The sequence below is a fragment of the Podarcis cretensis genome (assembly GCF_951804945.1).
Source record: "Podarcis cretensis genome assembly, chromosome: 1".
In the NCBI taxonomy this organism is placed as follows: domain Eukaryota; kingdom Metazoa; phylum Chordata; class Lepidosauria; order Squamata; family Lacertidae; genus Podarcis; species Podarcis cretensis.
In genome coordinates, this window is record NC_137170.1 from 3269826 (window position 1) to 3292062 (window position 22237).

A 22237-nucleotide genomic window follows, 5' to 3' on the forward strand; every position below is an offset into this window, starting at 1 on the left:
GCTTTGGAAGATGATAATCAGGCATCTGCACAGCGTAACTTACCTCGCAGGGTTGTTGTAGGGTATTAACTGAGGATAGAAGGACAGATCCTGAAGCTGAGGCTTCAAGACTTTGGCCACCTCATGAGAAGACTCCCTGGAAAAGACCCTGATGTTGGGAAAGATAGAGGGCACAAGGAGAAGGGGACGACAGAGGACAAGATGGTGGGACAGTGTTCTCGAAGCTACCAGCATGAGTTTGACCAAACTGCGGGAGGCAGTGGAAGACAGGAGGGCCTGGCGTGCTCTGGTCCATGGGGTCACGAAGAGTCGGACACGACTGAACAACTAAACAACAACAATTAACTGAGGGACAGGAGAGCCTGCTGTGCCACCTTGAACTCCTTGGAGGATATGAATGCAAGGAAGACATAAACAGTGGAGGCAGAGCATAGCCCTCTCTTCCTCCAGGACTTTATCTAATCCTATTTTAAAGCCATCAAAGTTGGTGGTCATCACTGCAGGAGTTGGTGGGAGGGAGTTCCACAGTTTAACAATGTGTTGTGTGAAGAAGTTCACTCATTTCCCAGTCCCAAATCCTCCATCATTCAGCTTCATTGGACTCCCACAAGTTCTGGTGTCACTATTTATTTATTTATTTATTTATTTATTTATTTATTTATTATTATTATTTGTATCCCGCCCTACACCCACAGTCTCAGGGCAGTTCACAAGATAAAATCACAATATAAAAATGCAAAATACATAATCAAAAGAAAAAGGAAAACAAGAGGAGGGGGAAAACTTTCCCCTCTCTCCCCCCTTCCTCCACGCTATGCTTTCCCCAAAATTGTGGCCCAGTCATTTTATGAGATAGTAATGGCAGAACTGTAGAAATTATTTTGTTTTTAGAGTCTGTATCTTTTGTGCTTTATCTCATTTTATCTTACTTTGATGGCTCCTGGCTGTGAAGCAGTTTATGAATCTGTAAAATAAATAATAAAGCACGACGAGAGACGAGGCCTTCAGAATTAAATTATTTTAATGTCAAACCCTTTGCAGAACAATACCGATCAGCAGGCGTGGAGTTCAGAAGCTGAAACTGACGGGAACCGAGTCGGGTTTCTGAGGCAGAGACATGGAGGGGGAGAACAGGGTTTTGGTTCATCACAGACCCTCCTCCATTTGCCATCGCTCTCAGTTTTCCATTTTGGTGCTAAGAAATGTAGGTTTCCCCCCTTTCAGTGCCTGGAAAGGTACTACAGCTTTAAGTTGTAGCAGCCTTTTTCCAGCCTCCAGAAGTTTATGCCCCATTCCCACCATCTATCCAAAGCATCATAACACGACTGTCCCCAAATAATCCTGGGAGCTGTAGTTTGCTAAGCGTGCTGGGAATTGTTAGGCAACCCCCTAGCCCCCTCCCAGTGCTACAATTCCCAGAGTAACCGATGGAGAGAGAGACCGGTGGTTAAACAACTCGGGGAATTGTAGCTCTGCAAGGGGAACAGGAAGGTTCCCAAACTCTTCTCAGCAATCTTAACAAACTACACCTCCCACGATTCTCTGCTTGGCTGCTTGAAGTGATATCATGGGGCTTTAAATGGGTGGTTTAAATGGGGTCTTAGGCAGCAGTGAAAAGCAGTTACTGGAAAAGCAGTTACTAAAGCACTGCTCCACAGCAAGCGTTCCATGTGGCTCACACAAGCAGCCTCCATGGGAAAGGGATGACCACTAAGCGATACAACTATCAAACAAAACGTCGTCAACTTTAATATATTAAATATGTGAACTTTTTCACTGACATTCTTTAAGTCAACCACAAGATTCTCCCAGCTCTCTTAAGAAGTGCTGTCTCTCCAGCCTTAACAGAACCATTGCAGTGCATCATTTAAACCTCACTCTCCAGATCCCGAATCATGAAAAGTGGCAGAAAACAGATTTGCCTGAAAACAAACGGACAGACTTTGGGAGAACAGCAGGGTTCGTTTGGGACTTGATGAGTTGAGGGTCCATGCCTTCCAAGTTATGGCATCGAAGTATCCCTTGCAGGGAATATCTCTTGCCCTCCAGATCCTGTTAGACCAACATCCCATTGGCCACAAGCGCCCCACCCCTGCCTTTGATATTTGAGGAGTTTCTGGTTTCATGTTTGGTTATGAATGACTCCTGGCAGATACTCAGCCCCAGAGTAGTTTACCCAAAACACTGGCACGGGGAGGGGTGCTTAAAGTGACCAGCATTTGTGTGAGAGAGATTTGCATAGCAAGCTATGGATACCAGTTTTCAGAAGGAATTAAATAACCCATAATTGTTTTTTGGGAGGAAGTGTTTCCAAGGAATGACAGCTTACAGTGTTGGGTAGATTGCCATGGTTTCTAAGGTTACCTGAGTATGCCCAGCACTTGTTGCTTTGTTTCTCCCAACCCATCCTCTCCCTTTTTAAAAAAAAAAAGGTACATTCTCTGAGAGTCCAACTTTCATTGTTTCAGCCCAGTTCCTGAAACTTATCAGTTGCTACTCCACACTTGTCTTCAGCCTCAGAGTCGTCAGCGTTTCAACCAGTGATGTGCCAACATGTTGTTTCCATGGGAGCAGGGCTCATGATCGTCATTTTCACTGGGATGCATGGGAACTGAAGTTTCCCATGCATCCTGTGCCAAAGAATTTTAATTCCGGGATCCATGGGAAACTAGAATTCCCATGGATCCCAGTGGCAACGGATGCTCCAAAGGATGCCACAAAGCACCCAGGCCTTAAGGAGGTGGTTGGCAAGACACAAAGAGGGTAGCAAGGACTAGCGGGAGAGCTTTCCCAGGGGCACCAACGTTCCAACATGAGCTGGGGGAGCCCATTCCTCAATTCTTCTAAGGCCCTGGCTTTGCTTGCTGAGGCCTTTATGAGAAGCCAGCCACATCTCCTGATCCCTTGGCATTACAAAATATAAATAGTCACCAATAAAAGTGTATGTGACAGACTAAAATGACGGACGTGAAAATGAGGAGAGGCGAGCTGCAGGGGCACATAGCCCTGTCGATATGGAAGATGTGGAGTTTCTTGACATCCGGGTGGTACGATTCGCCGTCTTCCAGCGCCCCGCGGGCAGCCAGAATGAAGCTGGCATCCCCCGAAGTCACCACGTCAAAGACACAAGCCTGGAAGTAGACATCTTCGACGGGCAGCCTCTCCTTGCACAGCAGACGAGCCTTCTCGAGGGCACCGCTGCCGACGCCCTTGCTTCGAGAGATGCGCTGGCTGGGCGGGCAACCTCCCACGCAGAGCTGCAAATCTTGCTCGTCCGTGAAGGAGAGAGCCACCTCCTCGGCCGCCCGGATGGAGAAGGACAGCTGCCTGCCCACCTGGCGCACGGCAATTGTGGTGCCAACGTGCGCTGCTCGGATCTCCACATGCCGCCCGGGCGTGCGCTCGTAGATGACCAGGCTGCTCCCCCCGGGCCTCGCTCCACCATTCACGGAACCATCCACAAAAGACACTGGCAGGTTGTCTATTTCCGCTTGGTAGACCTTCTCGTCGATGCACTCCTTCATGTTCTTAAAAATGACGGTGAGCTGAAAAGAACAGAGATCTTAAAAGCTTAAAGGTAAAGGTAAAAGGACCCCTGGACATTAGGTCCAGTCATGGTCGACTCTGGGGTTGCAGCGCTCATCTCGCTTTATTGGCCGAGGGAGCCGACATAGAGCTTCCGGGTCATGTGGCCAGCATGACTAAGCCGCTTCTGGCGAACCAGAGCAGTGCACGGAAATGCCGTTTACCTTCCCGCCGGAGCGGTACCTATTAATCTACTTGCACTTTGACATGCTTTCGAACTGCTAGGTTGGCAGGAGCAGGGACTGAGCAACGGGAGCTCATTCCGTCAAGGGGATTCAAACTGCTGACCTTCTGATCGGCAAGCCCTAGGCTCTGTGGTTTAGCCCACAGTGCCACCTGCGTTTAAAAGATTAAAGCGCAGCAAAAGGGAAACCCCAGGCATCTGAGGACCCTCGAGACCTGTTTATTCTGAGGAAGGAAGCAGGACTGCTGTCCACCAGAAGGAATTGGAGAAGCAAAAGCAGGAAGAAATTGGCTTCTGGGTGCAAACCCATCCTTGCCTCACAGTTGCTCACCACTTTTCCAGATCCCTCTGTTATCAGAAGTAGCCCAGATAGTGCCTTGCCTTCTTCAAATTTACTGGCTTGTCTTCAGAGCTTTAACCAGATCTGTGCCCAAATTTTGTTTTGGGGGAAGCAGGGCTTGTAATCAACATCATCACGGGGATCAATGGGAGTTGTGCTTTCCAATGGCTCCCGTGCCAACTGTTTGACCTGGGAAGCATGGGAAATCACACTTCCCAGTGTGCTCCTGCAGGTGGGGAACTTGCTGTCCTCCGGTTGTTGCTGGACCACAGCTACCAACATCCCTGACCACAGGCTATGCTGGCTGTTGGGGTGGTTGGGACATGGTGTTCAGCAACAGCTGTAGGGCCGCTGGTTAGCCACTCCTGCTACAGGTGATTTCCAGTCTGATTCAAGCCTGTGAATTAAGGTGGAAGTATGTGGGGCTACATTTGAAGGTGACTCAGAAGCTACAACTAATCCAGAAGGTGGCAGCTAGGCTGGTGACTGGGAGCAGCCACTGGGACCATATAACACCGGTCCTGAAAGAACTACATTGGCTCCCAGGACGTTTAAGAGCACAATTCAAAGTGTTGGTGCTGACCTTCAAAGCCCTAAATCTGAGGTAGGCAACCGAAGGCCCGGGGGCCAGATCCGGCCCAATCACCTTCTCAATCCGGCCCGCGGACGGTCCAGGGATCAGTGTGTTTTTACATGAGTAGAATGTGTGCTTTTATTTAAAATGCATCTCTGGGTTATTTGTGGGGCATAGGAATTCGTTCATTTTCCCCAAAAAATATAGTCCGGCCCACCGCATGGTCTGAGGGACGGTGGACCGGCCCATGGCTGGAAAAGGTTGCTGACCACTGCCCTAAACGGCCTCGGCCCTGTATACCTGAAGGAGCGTCTCCACCCCCATCACTTAGTCTGAACACTGAGGTCCAGCTCTGAGGGCCTTCTGGAGGTTCCCTCACTGGGAGATGTGAGGTTACAGGGAACCAGGGAGAAGGCTTTCTCAGCACTGATGCCCACCTTGTAGAACGCTTTCCCAACAGATGTCAATAATAATAATAACAACAACAACAACAACAACAAAACAACAATAATAATAATAATAATAATTATATCTGGTCCATCTACACAATTTTCTGAAGACATCTGAGGGCAGGCCTGTATTGGGAAGTTTTTAATGTCAAGTTTTTTATATTTTCTATTCTATTCTATTCTATTCATACATACCCTGCCCATCTGGCCGGCCTCCCCAGCCATTTTGGGCGGCTCCCAACAGGAGATTAAAAACACAATAAAATATCAAACGGAAAAAACTTCCCTAAACAGGGCTGCCTTCAGATTCTGTTGGAAGCCACCTAGACATTTATTATTATTATTATTATTATTATTATTATTATTATTATTATTACAGTGGTACCTCTGGATGCGAACGGGATCCATTCCGGAGCCCCGTTTGCATCCTGAGTAGAATGCAACCTGCAACTGTGCGACTGTGCGGGTTGCGATTCGCCACTTCTGCACATGCGCATGATGTCATTTTGGGTGTCTGTGCATGCGCGAGCAGCAAAACCCGGAAGCAACGTGTTTCGTTACTTCCAGGTCGCCGCGGAGCATAACCTGAAAACGCTCAACCTGAAGCATATTTAACCCAAGGTATGACTGTATTAGGGACCCAACATGCTGCCCTCAATAGATATTGTGGGACTACAGCGCCCTCTTGAACCACCGGCATAAGCCAATCAAAAAGCTGATGAGCAGCTTTTCGAATGATCGGTTGTTACCTTGCTGATGGCAGTAGCATTTGACCCTTTCACGACGGGAGAGCTGGTGGCCTGCACATAGAGGTAGTTGTTGTCCAGGAGCGGCCAGGAACCCTCCACCCGGCAGGTGTGGAACTGGTCCCTGAAGGTGCGCACGTGGGGGTCCCCGAAGGCGGCGCAGTGCTGGTACGCGGGGGCCCGCCCGTGCTTGCGGGCAAAGCTCTTCTCATAGTCGCAGATGTCCAGGGAGGTGAAGCCCTGGTGGTCGGGGGGCGGCTGGGGCGGCTGGGGCAAGGAAGTGGGTCCCTCCCTGGAGCAGTTGTTCTGGATCATGAGGTCTTCGATGCCGTACACAGCAGAGTGGTACGCCAGGTTCCCGCGGCAGGTGCGAGCCGTCCGGCGCGTGCAGCTGGAGTAGGCGCGCAAAGCGTCGCAGCGAGCAGCCGTCGCGTCCGAGTCGTCCAGGTTCTCCGTGGCGGCCAGATACTGGGAGTTGCAGCGCAAGATCTTGCACTGCGAGTCAGCTGCACGATGGGGGGCAGGAGAGAGAAGAAAATCAGTGCCACATCATCACAACCTTCTCCGCTCTACCTGCCAACAATCACCTCCCCAATTTCACTGGGAAATGAAATGAAATGGATGTTTAAAATAAAGTTTGTAAAAAACCAGAAGCTTTTCTCTTGGGATTTACAGGGACAGAACTACCTAAACTCTATAGAAACTTATTCATGTCATTGAATTGTTGTTTTGCAAGCCCCCTCCATAGAGGCTGGCCCCTCTCACTGTCCTCAGAGCTTGCTTACCGGTAACCTCCTCTGGCTGATATCCAGACAGACCAGGGAGATTTTGATAGGCGACATTTTCCCAAGCATGGGCAAAATGCACAACCCCCTCCCTCCTGCTTCCGCAGGGGAAAGAAAATAAGTCAAAAATCTATTTACATGTTTATTCCTGACATTAGAGCACTAGAGAAAAACACGTCCTTTCAGTTCAGTTCTTCCAGCAAGTCTGACAAACTTCCTGCACATGCGCACTCGGAAGGTTTTAAGTTACACACTTCACAAAGACTTATCCAGCCTGTGAACGTCCTGGGAAATTCTTTCCCAGAGATAAGGACATCATGTTGTGTCAACAATCTGGCTGTCTGCAGCGGTGATGTTTCCATATACTGACAAGTACAGTGGTGCCCCGCAAGACGAACGCCTCGCAAGACAGAAAACCCGCTAGACGAAAGGGTTTTCCGTTTTGGAGGCGCTTCGCAAAACGAATTTCCCTATGGGCTTGCTTCGCAAGACGAAAATGTCTTGCGAGTTCCTGCGGGGTTTTTTTCCTCCCCCCCCCTTTTTCTAAGCTGCTAAGGCGCTTATCAGCTGATCCGATAAGCCGATAAGCCGCTAAAAGCCGCTAATAGCGCTAATCCGCTAAGCCGTCAATGGGCTTGCTTCGCAAGACGAAAAAACCGCTAGACAAAGAGAATTGCGGAACGGATTCTTTTCGTCTTGTGAGGCACCACTGTATGTAATTATAAAAAACCAATAAAGATCATCTTTTAAAAAGAAAAAAGAAAAAGAAACTTATTAATGTACGCGACTACAGCAGCAAGAATGTTACTTGTCCAACAACAGAAGGAAGAAGAAGTTCCAGCAAAGGAAGAATGGATACAAAAACTTGAGGAAAACAGTCATATTTCAGGTTTACAGACGCTTCGGGTTGTGCGGTTATGGGTTGCGCACCGCGCCGAACCCAGAAGTACTGGAATGGTTACTTCTGGGTTTCAGTGCTTGCACATGCGCAGAAGCGCTAAATAGTGCTTTGCGCATGCGCAGAAGCACCAAATCACGATCCGCGTGTGTGCAGACGCGCGGGTCGCAGGTTGCGAACGCTGCGGGTTGCGAATGTGCCTCCCTCTCAGATCACGTTCGCAACCCAAGCGTCCACTGTATGCAGAAATGGCGAAACTTAACGGAAGAATAAGAAATCAAGAAAACAAACTTTTTTATAAAAGAATGGAAATGGTTTATTTTATAAAAGAATGGAAATGGTTTATTGGATATATATAGATAAACTGTAAATGGTTAAAAACATTGGCAGGATTATTGTAACAACCTGCAGTTTCATAGGAGTATATATTTAAAGAAGATGAATATATGAGCAAATTAAGTTAATTTGGATATGTAGAAGATATTAAAAATAAATTTAAGGAACCGCAGAAAGAGGGGGAAGGAAGTGAAGTTTTGGAATGTCAAAGATTGTAAAATCAGTGAAATGCATAAATCTGAAAAGTACAAAAAACAACAATATCTCCTCTCCAGCCACAGGATTGTATTCTACATCTATGAAACATGAAATGATGTGGTAACGTTCTTAAGCATTGAAATACGGCAATGGTTCGGCCTGAGGTTGGGTGGGTGATCTCTGGGCATGCACAGAGTAATATTCTTTCACCATTAAGCAGCTGTAGCCCGCCACCAAACTTCTGGGATTGAGAAGCGGGGAACGGCCTCGGTCCAGTATATCTGAAGGAGTGTCTCCACCCCCATCATTCTGCCCGGACACTGAGGTCCAGCTCCGAGGGCCTTCTGGCAGTTCCCTTCCTGTGAGAAGCCAAGTTACAGGGAACCAGGCAGAGGGCCTTCTCGGTGGTGGCGCCTGCCCTGTGGAATGCCCTCCCTTCAGATGTCAAAGAGAAAAATAACTACCAAACTTTTAGAAGACATCTGAAGGCAGCCCTGTTTAGGGAAGCTTCTAATGTTTAATAGGTTATTATATTTTAGTGTTTTGTTGGAAGCAGCCCAGAGTGGCTGGGGAAACCCAGCCAGATGGGCGGGGTATAAATGATAATAAATTATTATTATTATGTTCAAGATGGCATTTTTAGGCACACTTACTCAGAGGACGAGGGACACAGGTGGCGCTGTGGGTTAAAGCCTCAGCGCCTAGGGCTTGCCGATCGAAAGGTCGGCGGTTCGAATCCCTGCGGCGGGGTGCGCTCCCGCTGCTCGGTCCCAGCGCCTGCCAACCTAGCAGTTCGAAAGCACCTCCGGGTGCAAGTAGATAAATAGGGACCGCTTACTAGCGGGAAGGTAAACGGCGTTTCCGTGTGCGGCTCTGGCTCTGGCTCTGGCCAGAGCAGCGATGTCACGCTGGCCACGTGACCCGGAAGTGTCTCCGGACAGCGCTGGCCCCTGGCCTCTTAAGTGAGATGGGCGCACAACCCCAGAGTCTTTCAAGACTGGCCCGTACGGGCAGGGGTACCTTTACCTTTACCTTTACTCAGAGGACCTTGGGCCCGAGTAGACCTGCTTACAACTGAGGATACAAATGGGCCCTCCCAAGCCAAGCCCCAACCTCCCTTCCTCCCTTTCTTTCTTTCTTCCTCCCTTTCTTTCTTTCTTTCTTTCTTTCTTCCCATGCTCACCAAAGCTGCAACTTTCTCTGACGAATGACCCAAGCGCCAATCCCCTTACCGTGTCTGCAGAACAGGAGGACGATGAACACTTTAATGATGGCGCCAGCATTTGCTGGGCGCGGAGGCCTCTGGCAGCAGGCAGATCCCCGCATCCTGATCCAATCACAGACGACGCACAATGGTCACCCAACCCTCTCCTCACCGTTCTCCTCCCATGCTGGTTCACTGGAAGGAAAGAACAGTCAAGAGATCTACAGCCCATAAATTGGCAAGGTCCCATCCTGCGTGTACTCTGCGCTCTCCTGCATGCATGGTCCAGATCCGACTGACTCTTTCCCCTTTAAACAATAACCCAAAAAACCAAGTCACGTGCCTTCACGGTGAATGTTGCTTCCCCCCACCTCACAAAGTTCTGTGACAATAGTTTCTGACGTCTTGGAAACAAAGAGCTCCGATCCCCCAAGAATGTACAGGAAGAGCCTTATGGATCACGCCGACGGTCCATCACGCAGCATCCTGTTCTCCCATATCTGGGAGTAGGTTCACTGGGGCTTCCTTCAGATTTGGACCATGCTGTAAATCTCGTCCAGTCAGGCCTCTATGAAGGCAGGGCTTACCTGGGAAGTATCTTTGCTGGACTGTTTCCCAGAAAAGCACTGGGGGAAAATTGAGACCTTTGCTTCACAGGACAGCAGAAGACCCCCTTCAGTTCACTGGAGGTTTTCATACAGAGGTTGGGTGTCCACCTGTCAGAGATACTTTACCTGCAATTCCTGCATTGCAAGGGGTTGGACCAGATATCCCTCAGGGTCCCTTGCAGCGCTACGATTCATAATCCTATGGGCCCTCTCTGGTGGCCCAAGGCACGGTTCCAAACCTTCTGAAGTGGGGGGTTCCCTTTGGAAGACCACCATCAGCCCCTGTCACACCTCTAATATCCATCGGAGGAGAGAGCGGACCAGCCAGGTGACCGGTGACCCAATTCAGGCTGGCCAACTCCCATCACCGCTGCAATAACACTTGTCCCCTCCATTTTCCATCTCATTTCAGAGGCTCCCTGCTCTGTCCTCCTTTGGCTTCCTTGCCCCAGGGTGGACCAACCGTCAGCAAGAAAGATCTTCCTCTTTTGGCTTTCACTTCTCTGGAAGACCTTTCCCTCTCTTCTCAGGCTCCGTCGCTGACTTTGTGGTAAGCTGTGCGTGTCCCCATCCTGCTGGGACACACATATCGGTGTGACCTTTTGCAAAAGTCGGCAAACAACGGCACACAAACTTTGTCCCTGCTTCCGAACCTGCAGTGGGAGCTAATGATCAACCACTCGATCGCCCAAGGCACCCTCTGCCCCACCCGGCCTGGGAGCCAAAGACAGTCGATGATGAGATAAAGGCTTTGGCCGGCAAGTTAGGCATGGCCGCTTCCAGATGGTGGTCATCATCATCTTCCCCTTCGTTTCCAAATACCTGCCTGCCTGAACAGGAAGGTATTGGCCTGCCAGTAGAAGGATAGCAAAGAGGGGGCCAGTCCAATCTTTCTTGGGAGGGAATTTCACAATCTGGGAGTGGCCACCGAAAAGGCTCTGTCTCAGCTCACTACCATTTGTGCCTCCAATGTTGACGGGAACAAGAGAAGGAGCTTAACAGCTGGGCAGGATTGTAAAGGGAGAGATTTTTCAGGTAGCCTGGGCCCAAGCTTTAGAGATCATAAATAGCACTTTGAATTGTCCTTGGAAATGCATGTACCTCTCTTTTAAATCAGAACCAGTGAGGGCAGTGAAGGTCCTGTGTGAGTGTCTGGAGGCGGCTGGAGGATGGATGGCGGCTAACAGATTTTCTGATTTCTGAAATAAAAGTCGAGGAAAACATGGTTGCGAGAGGTCTCGTTCACAGGTGCAACCTTTTTTATTGTGGCTATTCTTCCACAGTAAATGACATAGGAAGCTGCCTTATATTGCCTACACAGGTCGGCAGCATCTCTCCCAAATTTGAAGCAGGCATCTCTTGAATCTGGGACCTTGTGCTTGCTAGACAGATGATCTGCCACTGAGCATGTATGAGCCGCATCGTGTAGATCAGCTGTTCCAGCAATCGCCGGAGGTGAATCAACTGCATGCCGAGGTCAGAAGAGGCAACAACCCAGAGGTCACTGGCCCTGCTCATTTTCTGGCCCCTGGTGAGCTTTTCTGCCCGAAACCAGCCTCGAAAGCAACAAACATCTCCGATTTCAAAGCAAGGGGCTGACTGGACCTTCAGCTAGACACACACACCCCTGCGAGGTGGAACAGAAGGCAGGAGAGAAGGGAATCGGAGCAGGGAAATAGGCAGAAGATGGCGTCTGGAGCAGGAAGACAGCCAAACAGGAAAAGGCTTCTTATGCAGTCTCCCCCCATTGCCATTCTTCCACTACAAATCACAGCCACCTGTGACTGGATTGAGGATGTTTAGAGACAGCTTTAAATTACCTAGTCTTTGTGGCTCCTTTCCAGCTCTAAATTGGCCTCTGCAAACAAGGCTTCAAAAGTTACTAGTCCACACTGTTTTTGAGCAGCTTCCTGCCCCAAATACGCAAGACCAAAGAAAGTAAGCGGTTAACACCATGAAAGCTATTCTCAGCTAACTGTAAAGAGGAGAGACTCCACCTTCAGAAATTATGGAGAGCAGCAGGGGAGCTTCAGTCTGGAGGAGAAAAGGGGCTTGAATTTAATAAACAAAGCAAGCAAAAAAGAAAAACCCCACTGAGGCGCTCTCTCTCCTTTAAAAGGCTTGCTTGAGCACACTCTAAAAGCTCTCGAATCCCAAACCCGCAAGGTACAGCGGTACCTTCGTTCTCAAACTTAATCCGTTCCGGAAATCCGTTCCAAAACCAAAGCGTTCCAAAACCAAGGTGCGCTTTCCCATGCAAAATAGATTAAACCAATTCCAGACTTTTAAAAACAACCTCTAAAACAGCAATTTAACATGAATTTTACTATCTAATGAGACCATGGATCCATAAAACGAAAGCAATAAACAATGCACTGCAGTCACACAATCAATCAATCAGTAGCTGAACTGGGTTCCACACAGTCACCAAAAAAAGAGCCGCAAAAACGCAAAATAAATAGCAAAAACAGACAGACCTCAGTGTAACACTCAAAACGGAAGTGTGGCACTCAAACTGGAAGCATAACACTTAAAATAGAGCAGATTCGGCTTCCGAAAAAAGTTCACAAACTGAAACACTTCCAGTTTTGCAGTGTTTGGGTTCCAAGTTGTTTGAGTACCAAGGCGTTTGAGAACCAAGGGACCACTGTACCAATGTAAACCATACCTAACCCATCCCACCAGACAAGACCAGCTACCTGGTCCAAGTCCCTTCCCTTCCAGCCAAATACTTGAAGGAGATGGGGAGATTTGCTGAAGGCAAAGAGAAGGAACAGCCAACACCAAACTTTTAACTAGCCTGTAGGCCCCAGGAAGCTCACAGCCCCCTGGCCCATCTTTCAAAAAGTTTCAGATTTACCATAAATTCTGCTGGAAGCGCTTTTATAAAGTGCAAAGAGGAGCCGCGCTTTAGAGCAGCATCTCGCAGGCAGCAAGGAAGAAGAGGAAGGCCAGAATAATACGCCCCAGGCAACTGCACCTCAGGAATCACCACTTGTGGAGGGCCAGTAGTGAAAATGAAACTGGGTGCCTCTCCTGCAGAGACTTAGACCTTTCAGCCGTGCAGGCTTGGCCCAACTCTTCTCATCCTTGGCCCCACCCTTCCTTAAAGCCGAAGGTGCTGCTATAATAATTTTAGGGTGCATACACAAAGCAGACAGGGAGACACACTCCACAGAAAAGCAGTCATTCCCCCTTCAAAATTTAGGAAATAGTCCCTGAGAAAATTACACTTTAATTTAGCACACAGAATGATGCCCAAAGCCATCCAGGCTCTCCTAATGACTCCAAATATTTCCTCTGGAGAAGGAAAGATATTGGAGAAACCTTTCCCAATAGTTTTCTAGGGTGGGCCTGTGACCTGAATTCCAGAACTGAAGTATTTACCATCTCAAAGAAAGGGCCAGACAGCCCAAGTAATGCAATCAGTGGCCATTATTTATCAGGTAACTTATCAGACAGGAGACAAGACACTCACTCTCAAATTTCTGTTGGGGACCACGTCTTTCTGTGATGGATGGATGATGCTTTTTTGGGTGGTCTTTGGATAAGGGGTTGGGAAATGTCTAGTCTTTAAAAGTTCTTGCACACCTTTGTTCTGGGTCCTCAGCCCCTTGCAAGGGGGGGCGGGACTCTGTTGCAACAGAAAAATAAAGATTTGCCTTGCTTCAACTGATTCCTGCCTCCATCCATTCTTCTGTGACCAGTAATTGACTTAGGGGACACAGAGTCTGTTGATGGGGAGTTGGGCTGGAAAAGCCAACCCCAATTTTTAAATATAACAACACAAAGCAGCATTATATCTAGAAAAAAGTACCTCTGAGCATATGAAGAGTTTCTTTCAGCACTCCACGGAGACCTGAAGTCTATCCCTGTGCACTTAGAACACAGCAGCAATACTTCCTACAGCAACGGCAACTGAACCGTCCAGGGGTCCTTTACCTTTAACTTTTACCTATTTGCTCAAAAGTTCATAATGCTAAAAAGAAAGGAAAATCCATGTGCCCATTAACCCTGAACCCCAAAATAAATGTTGGGGTATCCCATTTCATATATCACCATGGCTGAGGAACTCTTCACTTCTGCCAGCCTAGCAGTTCGAAAGCACGCCAGTGCAAGTAGATAAATAGGTACCACTGCGACGGGAAGGTAAATGGCGTTTCCATGCACTCTGCTTTCCGTCTTGGTGTCCAGTTGGGACAGAAATTGTTTAGTCCTGCTGGCCACATGACCTGGAAAGCTGTCTGTGGACAAACACCGGCTCCCTCGGCCTGAAGCGAGATGAGTGCCGCAACCCCATAGTCGCCTTCAGTCCCCATAGGTCCCATAGACTGGACCTAACTGCCCAGGGGTCTTTTACCTTTTTATTTTTTACCTTACTCGTTTGAAATCATCATGCTTGCGAAGTGCTCATAAATTCAAGATGGCATATTAAAAATCATAAAAATAAGAGGAAAGGACTTCTTCCGGAACAGGAACTGGCTGAAGAAGCAGGAAGCAGAGTGTAGGAATAAATGGTAAAGGTAAATGTACCCCTGACCGTTAGGTCCAGTCGCAGACGACTCTAGGGTTGCAGCGCTCATCTTGCTCTATAGGCAGAGGGAGCCAGTCTTTGTCCGCAGACAGCTTCCAGGTCACGTGGCCAGCATGACTAAGCTGCTTCTGGCGAACCAGAGCAGTGCACGGAAACGCCGTTTACCTTCCCGCCGGAGTGGTACTTGCTTTTGAACTGCTAGGTGGGCAGGAGCAGGGACCGAAGAACGGGAGCTCACCCCGTCGCGGGGATTCAAACCGCCAACCTTCTGATCGGCAAGCCCTAGGCTTTGTAGTTTAGACCACAGCACCACCCGTGTCCCTAGGAATAAATGGACATTTCTCCAAATGGAGAGCTATAGAAAGTGGAGTTCCCCCACAGATCAGTAGTGGGAGTTGTGCTTTTTCTTTCTTGCTCATGAGCAATCTAGAATTAGCAGGGAGGGGTTCAGTAGCCAATCTTCTGAACGCCAGTTGCTGGAAACTGCAAGAGCCGAGAGTTGCTCCTGTATTCGAATCCTGCTTGCTGGCTTCCCCAAGTATCTGGTTGGCCACTGTGAGAACAGGATGCTGGACTAGATGGGCCATTGGCCTGATCCAGCAGGCTCTTCTGACAGGTAGATTTAGCTGAGAGACAGTGACTGGTCCAAAGTCACCCACTGAACTTTATGGCTGCGGTAGGATTTGAACCCTGGCCTCTCCCAGGGGCTAGTCCCACAGTCTCACCACTGTGCCCCACCGGATCTCAAGCACATTCCGTCAGAGCCATCGCCAGCTCTGCTGTCCTCTCAAGGGCGGGCAGGGGCAAATAAAGGGAAAGACGGAGAGACAGGAAGGTGGAGGGTGAAGCCCAAAGGCCTTTGTCCTCATCTCTGCCATCCTGTTTTGTGGCACTCGGATTCAGACAGCAATGAAACCCACTGGGTGAGCTTGGCCTGTTTGCTATCTCTGAGAGGTTACGGGGAAGAAAAGCCCCTGGGAGGTGGTGAACCCATAAGGAGCGTGGCAAGGATGGTGGGATTGTAAAATCGTCAAGAAATATTGGGGAATGATTTATAATGAAACAAAGAAGACGTTTAAAATAATTTTTGTTTAAAAAAAAACTGGAAGCTTTCCTACTAGGTATTACAGGAGTGGATATACCAGGATTAGGGACACGGGTGGCGCTGTGGGTTAAACCACAGAGCCTAGGACTTGCCGATCAGAAGGTCGGCGGTTTGAATCCCCACGACGGGGTGAGCTCCCGTTGTTCAGTCTCTGCTCCTGCCAGCCTAGCAGTTTGAAAGCACGTTAAGTGCAAGTAGATAAATAGGTACCGCTCCGGCGGGAAGGTAAACGGCGTTTCCGTGCGCTGCTCTGGTTCGCCAGAAGTGGCTTAGTCCTGCTGGCCACATGACCCGGAAGCTGTACGCCGGCTCCCTTGGCCAGTAAAGCGAGATGAGCGCCGCAACCCCAGAGTCGGCCACGACTGGACCTAATGGTCAGGGGTCCCTTTGCCTTTACCTTTATACCAGGATTACAAAAGGACTTATACAATTATGCAAAAACGGCCACAGGAATGCTGTTAGCACACTATTAGAAAGAAGAAAGGGTTGCATCAAAAGAAGATTGGCAAGTTAAACTAATGGAATATGCTGAAATGGCAAAATTGACAATGAAACTAAGAGGAATTGATGACAATGAATTTAAAGATGTTTGGAAGGACTTCATTGCATATATACAGAAGCAATGTACATAGGTTAATACACTAGCAGGATTCTAGAACTACTTGTAATGACATTATGAATGGGCAATAAGTAATACCAATGTGTTTTTTTAATTTACAATGGACATGCGGTATGTTGATAAATAATGGAACCAAGGAAGGGACTAGGGGGAAGTCAGTTTTATTAGGTTTGGTTATGAATCTGTATTGTTGCTATTTTACTTTTGTTCTTTTTGGGAAATTAATAAAATATTATTTCAGAGGAGCATGGCAAGGACACTGACCTCTTGCCCAACAGCCGACCTTCATTGCCCGGCTATGCAAGACCAGAGAAGGTGTTTCCGCCACGGCAGTTCTGCAAGGGCATGGCAAGCAGTTGGCGCAGCCAGCCACCTGCCCACTTCATCCCAGCCTAATTGAACGGCAGCGGAGCACGTCAGCGCCCAGCAGGGGTGGAGGCACCAGGTAGCTTGCAAAGCTGCCGCGATTGGCTTCGGCCTTGGGCCTGATCCAAAGGCTGAGAGGACGGGGAGAGGCGACAGGCAACCCTTTCCCAAGGAATTGTGACTCCAGAGCTCGTTTAATTTCATTGTACACAGGTTGTAATAATAAAGTATTACTATTATTATTATTATCGTCGTCGTCGTCGTCATTATTGCAGGGGGAAAGCAGCTCGTTCACCTCCTCCGTGAGCAAAGAGGTTTGTCCAGAAAAGGAAAGGCGTGGTATTTTGCATTGGGCAAATGCGACCTTAAAGACTATGGTTGGGTACGTTCCAAGCACATCCCCCAGCCCACCCCCAAAAGCATCATGGGAACTGTAGTTTACCCTTCGCAGAGCTGCAATACCTGTTGACCGCCAGCATTATGGCTTTCATTTTTAAGTTTGGAATAGAGTAGTTGCTTTGGAAGACGATTGAAATATACTCAGAGTCGAGAGTAGATTTCATGCTCTTTATTCAGCTCATAGTGGTGAGGAGGAATGGAAGTTCCCCCAGAATGTCTGCTTTATATACATTATTTACACAATGGGCCCCACATGATTGGCTAATTCCAGGATTCTCCTGTAGGCCAATCAGGTTGCGGATTCACTTCCACCTGGAGCTGGATTGGGTGGCTCCTGTGGACCAATCAGACTGCTGCATTCTGGATCCTATTGTTCTAGGACCAATCAGACTGCTGCATTCTGGATCCTATTGTTCTAGGACCAATCAGACTGCTGCAATTTGGATCCTATTCAACTCAGTACATAACAACGATCATCAGGCATCCGCACAACATGGCCAGTCCAACAAAGCTGATGTCAGAGAATCATTCTCCCAGACCATTCCTCGAGTGATCTGATACGGAAGGGGGGGCATGTCTTCTTTACCTTCTTCTTCGCTACAGTATATCCATTTATTTCCAAATGTCAATGTCAAAAGGGACTAAAATCTATAAAATTCATAGAAAATCAACGTGCCAATTTGCTCAATTTCTCTAGGACTCCATGACACCTCCCCTGTCTTCCATAATCCCTCAAGCAAGGTGTCAAGACCCTAATCCTGTCAAATCACTCTGCCATGCCTTTCCTCCGGGCAATGCCAGTACATGGACCATTGTCTTCTCATCACCGGTACTCAGGATGTGCTTATCTGCGCATATCTCCAGCTCTGCATATTCCCCCCTCCCTCCTCCATATGTTAATCCTGTGTAACCCAACCTCTTCTTAATGTATTCATGATGTAACTGGGATGTATTTTGCACTGTATTCTGGGACATGGAGGGGAGTTTCAAAAGTTCATGTCACCCCTTTCTTGCTGTTCAATCTCGCCTTGAACCTGTTGCGCAATAAACTTGGATCTTCTGCAGCTTGCTCCTGTCTCCGGCTGAGCTCATTTTCCTCCGCAGGGACCCGCGGACTTAGTCCGACGAGCTGGGTGGCAGAGCAGCCTCGCACCCAGGTTTTACCGTAACAGATCAGTAAAGGGGTTCACCTTCTTCCAGAGCTGAAGTGGCTGCCAAGGAGGAATAAAATTGACAGAAGAGTAAACGAAATGAGCAAATGGAAAGGAAGTGGAGCTACCTGAAGGTGCGTCTCCACCCCCCATCATTCTGCCTGGACGCTGAGGTCCAGCTCCGAGGGCCTTCTGGCGGTTCCCTCCCTGCGAGATGCCAAGCTACAGGGAACCAGGCAGAGGGCCTTCTCGGTGGTGGCACCCGCCCTGTGGAACGCCCTCCCACCAGATGTCAAAGAGAAGAACAACTACCAGACTTTTAGAAGACATCTGAAGGCAGCCCTGTTTAGGGAAGCTTTTAATGTTTAACAGACTATTGTATTTTAATATTTTGTTGGAAGCCGCCCAGAGTGGCTGGGGAAACCAAGCCAGATGGGCGGGGTATAAATAATAAATATTATTTTTATTATTGCTTCCTCTGAAAACTCACCCACCCATCTCAGACAGGCTCCATCCCTTGTCCAGGGCCAGCCCTCTCTGGGGTACCAGTTGTGGGGACACTCCTGGAGAACCTACGATCTGGGAGGGACATCCTTGCTAGAACTCCATCACAATTGGAGGGGTCTTTGGGTCACACAACCACTTGCTTTTATGGTTTGGGGGGTGTTGGGGGGTGTTTAAATGTTTTAACTTTTCTGTCCCAGCTCAGTCACTGAGATCAGACATAGGCAAACTCAGCCCTCCAGATGTTTTGGGACTACAACTCCCATCATCCCTGATCACTGGTCCTGTTAGCTAGGGATGATGGGAGTTGTAGTCCCAAAAACATCTGGAGGGCCAAGTTTGCCTATGCCTGGCCGAGATCATCTGGAGCAGCACCGTTGGTCATTCCCCAAGCTGGTGAGGCTCATTTGATAGCAATGAGAAACCGAGCCTTTGGTGTCATTGGTCCAGCCCTGTGGAACTCTCTGCCACTAGAGATTCAGCAGTCACCTTCTGCGCCAACTCTGAAACACTGGAAACTTTTAAACCTGCTGAAAAATTCCTCTTCCGCCAGGCCTATGCAGGCAATCAGCACACTTTTCAACAATGGTTAACTGATGTCTGTTTTTAACTTTTTAATATGGTTTTTATGATATGGTTTTATGTATTTATTGGTTGCAAGTGGCTGTGTTTTTTTAATGAAATAGCAGCCTAGAAATACTTTTATAACTAAATAAATAAAAATGATTTCCAATGGTTTCCAGCGCTGTTTTTAATAGGATTTTGCTTAATTAATTGTGGGGGGTTTTATTTATATTTCTTGTGTGTGTTTCAGCTTTAATTATCTGTTTTGATTTACGCCGTGAGCCTCCTTGGGTCCCACAGCGGGAGAAAGCCAGGATATAAGTAAAATTAAATAAAATAATCAGCTTGTCATATAATTTGTACTTGCTTTGCCTGTGATGTTTTAGTAATGCGCCCTTGAGACCATTTGGTGAAGGGCAGGCTTATATTTTTATTTTTATTAATCCAATTTATATACCACCCTTTATCAAAAGATCTCAGGGCAGTATAGAATCCATACAGGCACAATTCATCCTTCCATCCTGTGTTAAATTCCTATGGCAACTGAATGATGACTTAATATGGACTTAATAATATAAGACTGTGGGGTGTGATACATAAGTAGCAGTCAAGTACAACATTCCTTGTTTTCCTAGAGTGGACATGTGAGGGAATTTTGGTCCAGCCAGTCAAAAACTTTCTGTTTCCTCCTGGCTGGGAGTCATACTTCCTTTCCATGTCACTAGAGATGGGAGTGAACTTACCTGTCCAGGTAACAAAAAGGACAAGGCACACAGCACTCTCTCTTTTTGACTTCTTCCATCGTTGGAGCAGCTTTTAGCTAGAGATGCTTCCAGCCAACAGAGGACACTGGGATTATTCCCGTACGGGATAGTTCCACATGTATATACTTTGTAACCAAGTTTGCCTTCAGGGATCCAACTGTGAGCTGATGATGTGAGTAAACTTCTTTTATATTCTTTACACAATATTGTGGCATGTTTCTTCTTTGAAGAGGGATATAAGGGGATTTACCAGGAACCTAATAGTGAGAGGCTTACACAAGCCTGCAGCCAGCTACCTGCTGTGTGTTTAAAAGGGGAATGTGAAAGAACTTGCTAGCTAAAGTTGTTGTTGTTGTTTAGTCATTTAGTCGTGTCCGACTCTTCGTGACCCCATGGACTAGAGCACGCCAGGCACTCCTGTCTTCCACTGCCTCCCGCAGTTTGGTCAAACTCATGCTGGTAGCTTCAAGAACAGTATCCAACCATCTCATCCTCTGTCGTCCCCTTCTCCTTGTGCCCTCCATCTTTCCCAACATCAGGGTCTTTTGTAGGGAGTCTTCTCTTCTCATGAGGTGCTCAAAGTACTGGAGCCTTTTCAGGATCTGTCCTTCCAGGGAGCACTCAGGGCTGATTTCCTTAAGAATGGATAGGTTTGATCTTCTTGCAGTCCATGGGACTCTCCAGAGTCTCCTCCAGCACCAGAATTCAAAAGCACAAATTCTCTGGCCATTAGCCTTCTTTATGGTCCAGCTCTCACTTCCATACATCACTACTGGGAAAACCATAGCTTTAACTATACGGACCTTTGTCGACAAGGTGATGTCTCTGCTTTTTACGATGCTGTCTAGGTTTGTCATTGCTTTTCTCCCAAGAAGCAGGCGTCTTCCCAATTTTCATAGCCTTGTGCAAAATGAACAGGATCGGGGTGGTTCCCAGCCTCTCTTCACCCCTTTTTTAATAGCCTCCAAAGCAGGCCGTGATTATAGGAACCGTCAAAGAGAAGCAATTAACTCCGGCAACAAGCAGCCTTAGCTGTTTGCGGCTGCAATGGCCCATTTTCTGCTGGAGTTAAATAACACCTCATTAGGGCTCTGTATGGGAAAGGCAGCTGCTGGTGAAGGATGAGTCCATTAAACACCCTGCACTCACCCGGCCACAGCTGGAACGGACAGGCACAGGGTCCTTTGCAGCAAAATGATGTTTTCTCCCCAAATTCAGTATTTCCACAAAGCCATCTGCTTGGTGGAGAGGCATTTCCTCACAGAGTCTTGCTCTGAGCTTCCCAGTGCCATCGGCAAGTGTGTGTGTGTGTGTCGTTGTGTGTGTGGTGAGGGAGGCAGGTTGGGTGAAATAAAAGCCCAGCAAGTAAGAAAGAGACTCTCCAACTTTCCTCAACAGCTGCCATGAACATAACCTGATTTTAAATACGGTATTTTTCCGTGTATAAGACTAGGTTTTCGCCCTTAGAAATAATGTCCAAAATTTGGGGGTGTCTTATACAAGGATAGATCTTCCCCCATTTTCTTAAATCAGAGTCCCCCAAAATAGGGGGTATCATATACATGGGGGCGTTTTATAGACGGAAAAATACAGTAAAGGACCCCTGACCATTATTAGGTCCAGTCATGGCTGACTATGGGGTTGAGTCGCTCATCTCGCTTTATTGGCCGAGCGAGCCAGGGTACAGCTTCCGGGTCATGTGGCCAGCATGACTACACCGCTTCTGGCAAACCAGAGCAGCACACGGAAACGCCGTTTACCTTCCCGCCGGAGTGGTACCTATTTATCTACTTGCACTGGCGTGCTTTCAAACTGCTAGGTTGGCAGGAGCTGGGACCGAGCAACGGGAGCTCACCCTGTCGCGGGGATTCAAACTGTTCGACAAGCCCAAGAGGCTCATTGGTTTAACCCACAGCGCCACCTGCGTCCCTAAAAATACGGTAATGTATTTTAATTGCCGCTTGCTAAACTCCAACAAGGGAGATGTCAATTGGGGCTGGCCGGGACCCAAATAACAGCAGCTCATGCTGCGCCAGAAAGGGGGCTTGCCAAGTGGCAAAGGGGGCACGGAAGGGATTTATTCGGGGTTTAGACAGCCTTATGGAGGAGGAAGAGAAGCCTCTCTAGGGCTATGAGTCATGACAGATGTCTCCAAGCTCAAATGCAGCATGCTCATTTCTCCAGCCCAAGACTCTTCTCAGTTGCCTAGGCAGGGACAGAAAGCCAGGCTAATAATAATAATAATAATAATTTATTTATTCCCCACCCATCTGGCTGGCTTTCCCCAGCCAGCCACTCTAGGTGGCTTCCAGCAGAATATTAAA

At 48.1% G+C, this 22237-nt stretch overlaps 1 protein-coding gene and 1 long non-coding RNA gene across 2 annotated transcripts in view; both read right to left on the minus strand.

The window, feature by feature from the left end:
- LOC307208946 overlaps positions 1 to 22237 on the minus strand; it is a 220806-nt gene that overhangs the window by 83375 nt on the left and 115194 nt on the right. The gene's annotated exons all lie outside the window — the stretch shown is intronic.
- Positions 1004 to 10555, minus strand: LOC307204011 (hemojuvelin-like). Its single transcript, XM_079955313.1, has 4 exons — positions 10034 to 10555; positions 9328 to 9494; positions 5882 to 6384; positions 1004 to 3545 (listed from the first exon to the last, which is right to left on the minus strand). The coding sequence occupies exons 2-4, from the start codon at positions 9419 to 9421 to the stop codon at positions 2928 to 2930; spliced, it is 1215 nt and encodes a 404-aa protein (XP_079811439.1). The 5' UTR covers positions 9422 to 9494; positions 10034 to 10555; the 3' UTR covers positions 1004 to 2927.

What these genes read in the sequence shown, in the direction of transcription:
- LOC307204011 (XM_079955313.1), bottom strand. Translation starts at nt 9,421, where the DNA reads ATGCGGGGATCTGCCTGCTGCCAGAGGCCTCCGCGCCCAGCAAATGCT. An exon ending in CCTCCTGTTCTGCAGACACG is followed by an intron (nt 6,385 to 9,327) that starts GTAAGGGGATTG and finishes CCCATCGTGCAG; the next exon opens with CTGACTCGCAGTGCAAGATC. An exon ending in ATGCTACTGCCATCAGCAAG is followed by an intron (nt 3,546 to 5,881) that starts GTAACAACCGAT and finishes TGTTCTTTTCAG; the next exon opens with CTCACCGTCATTTTTAAGAA.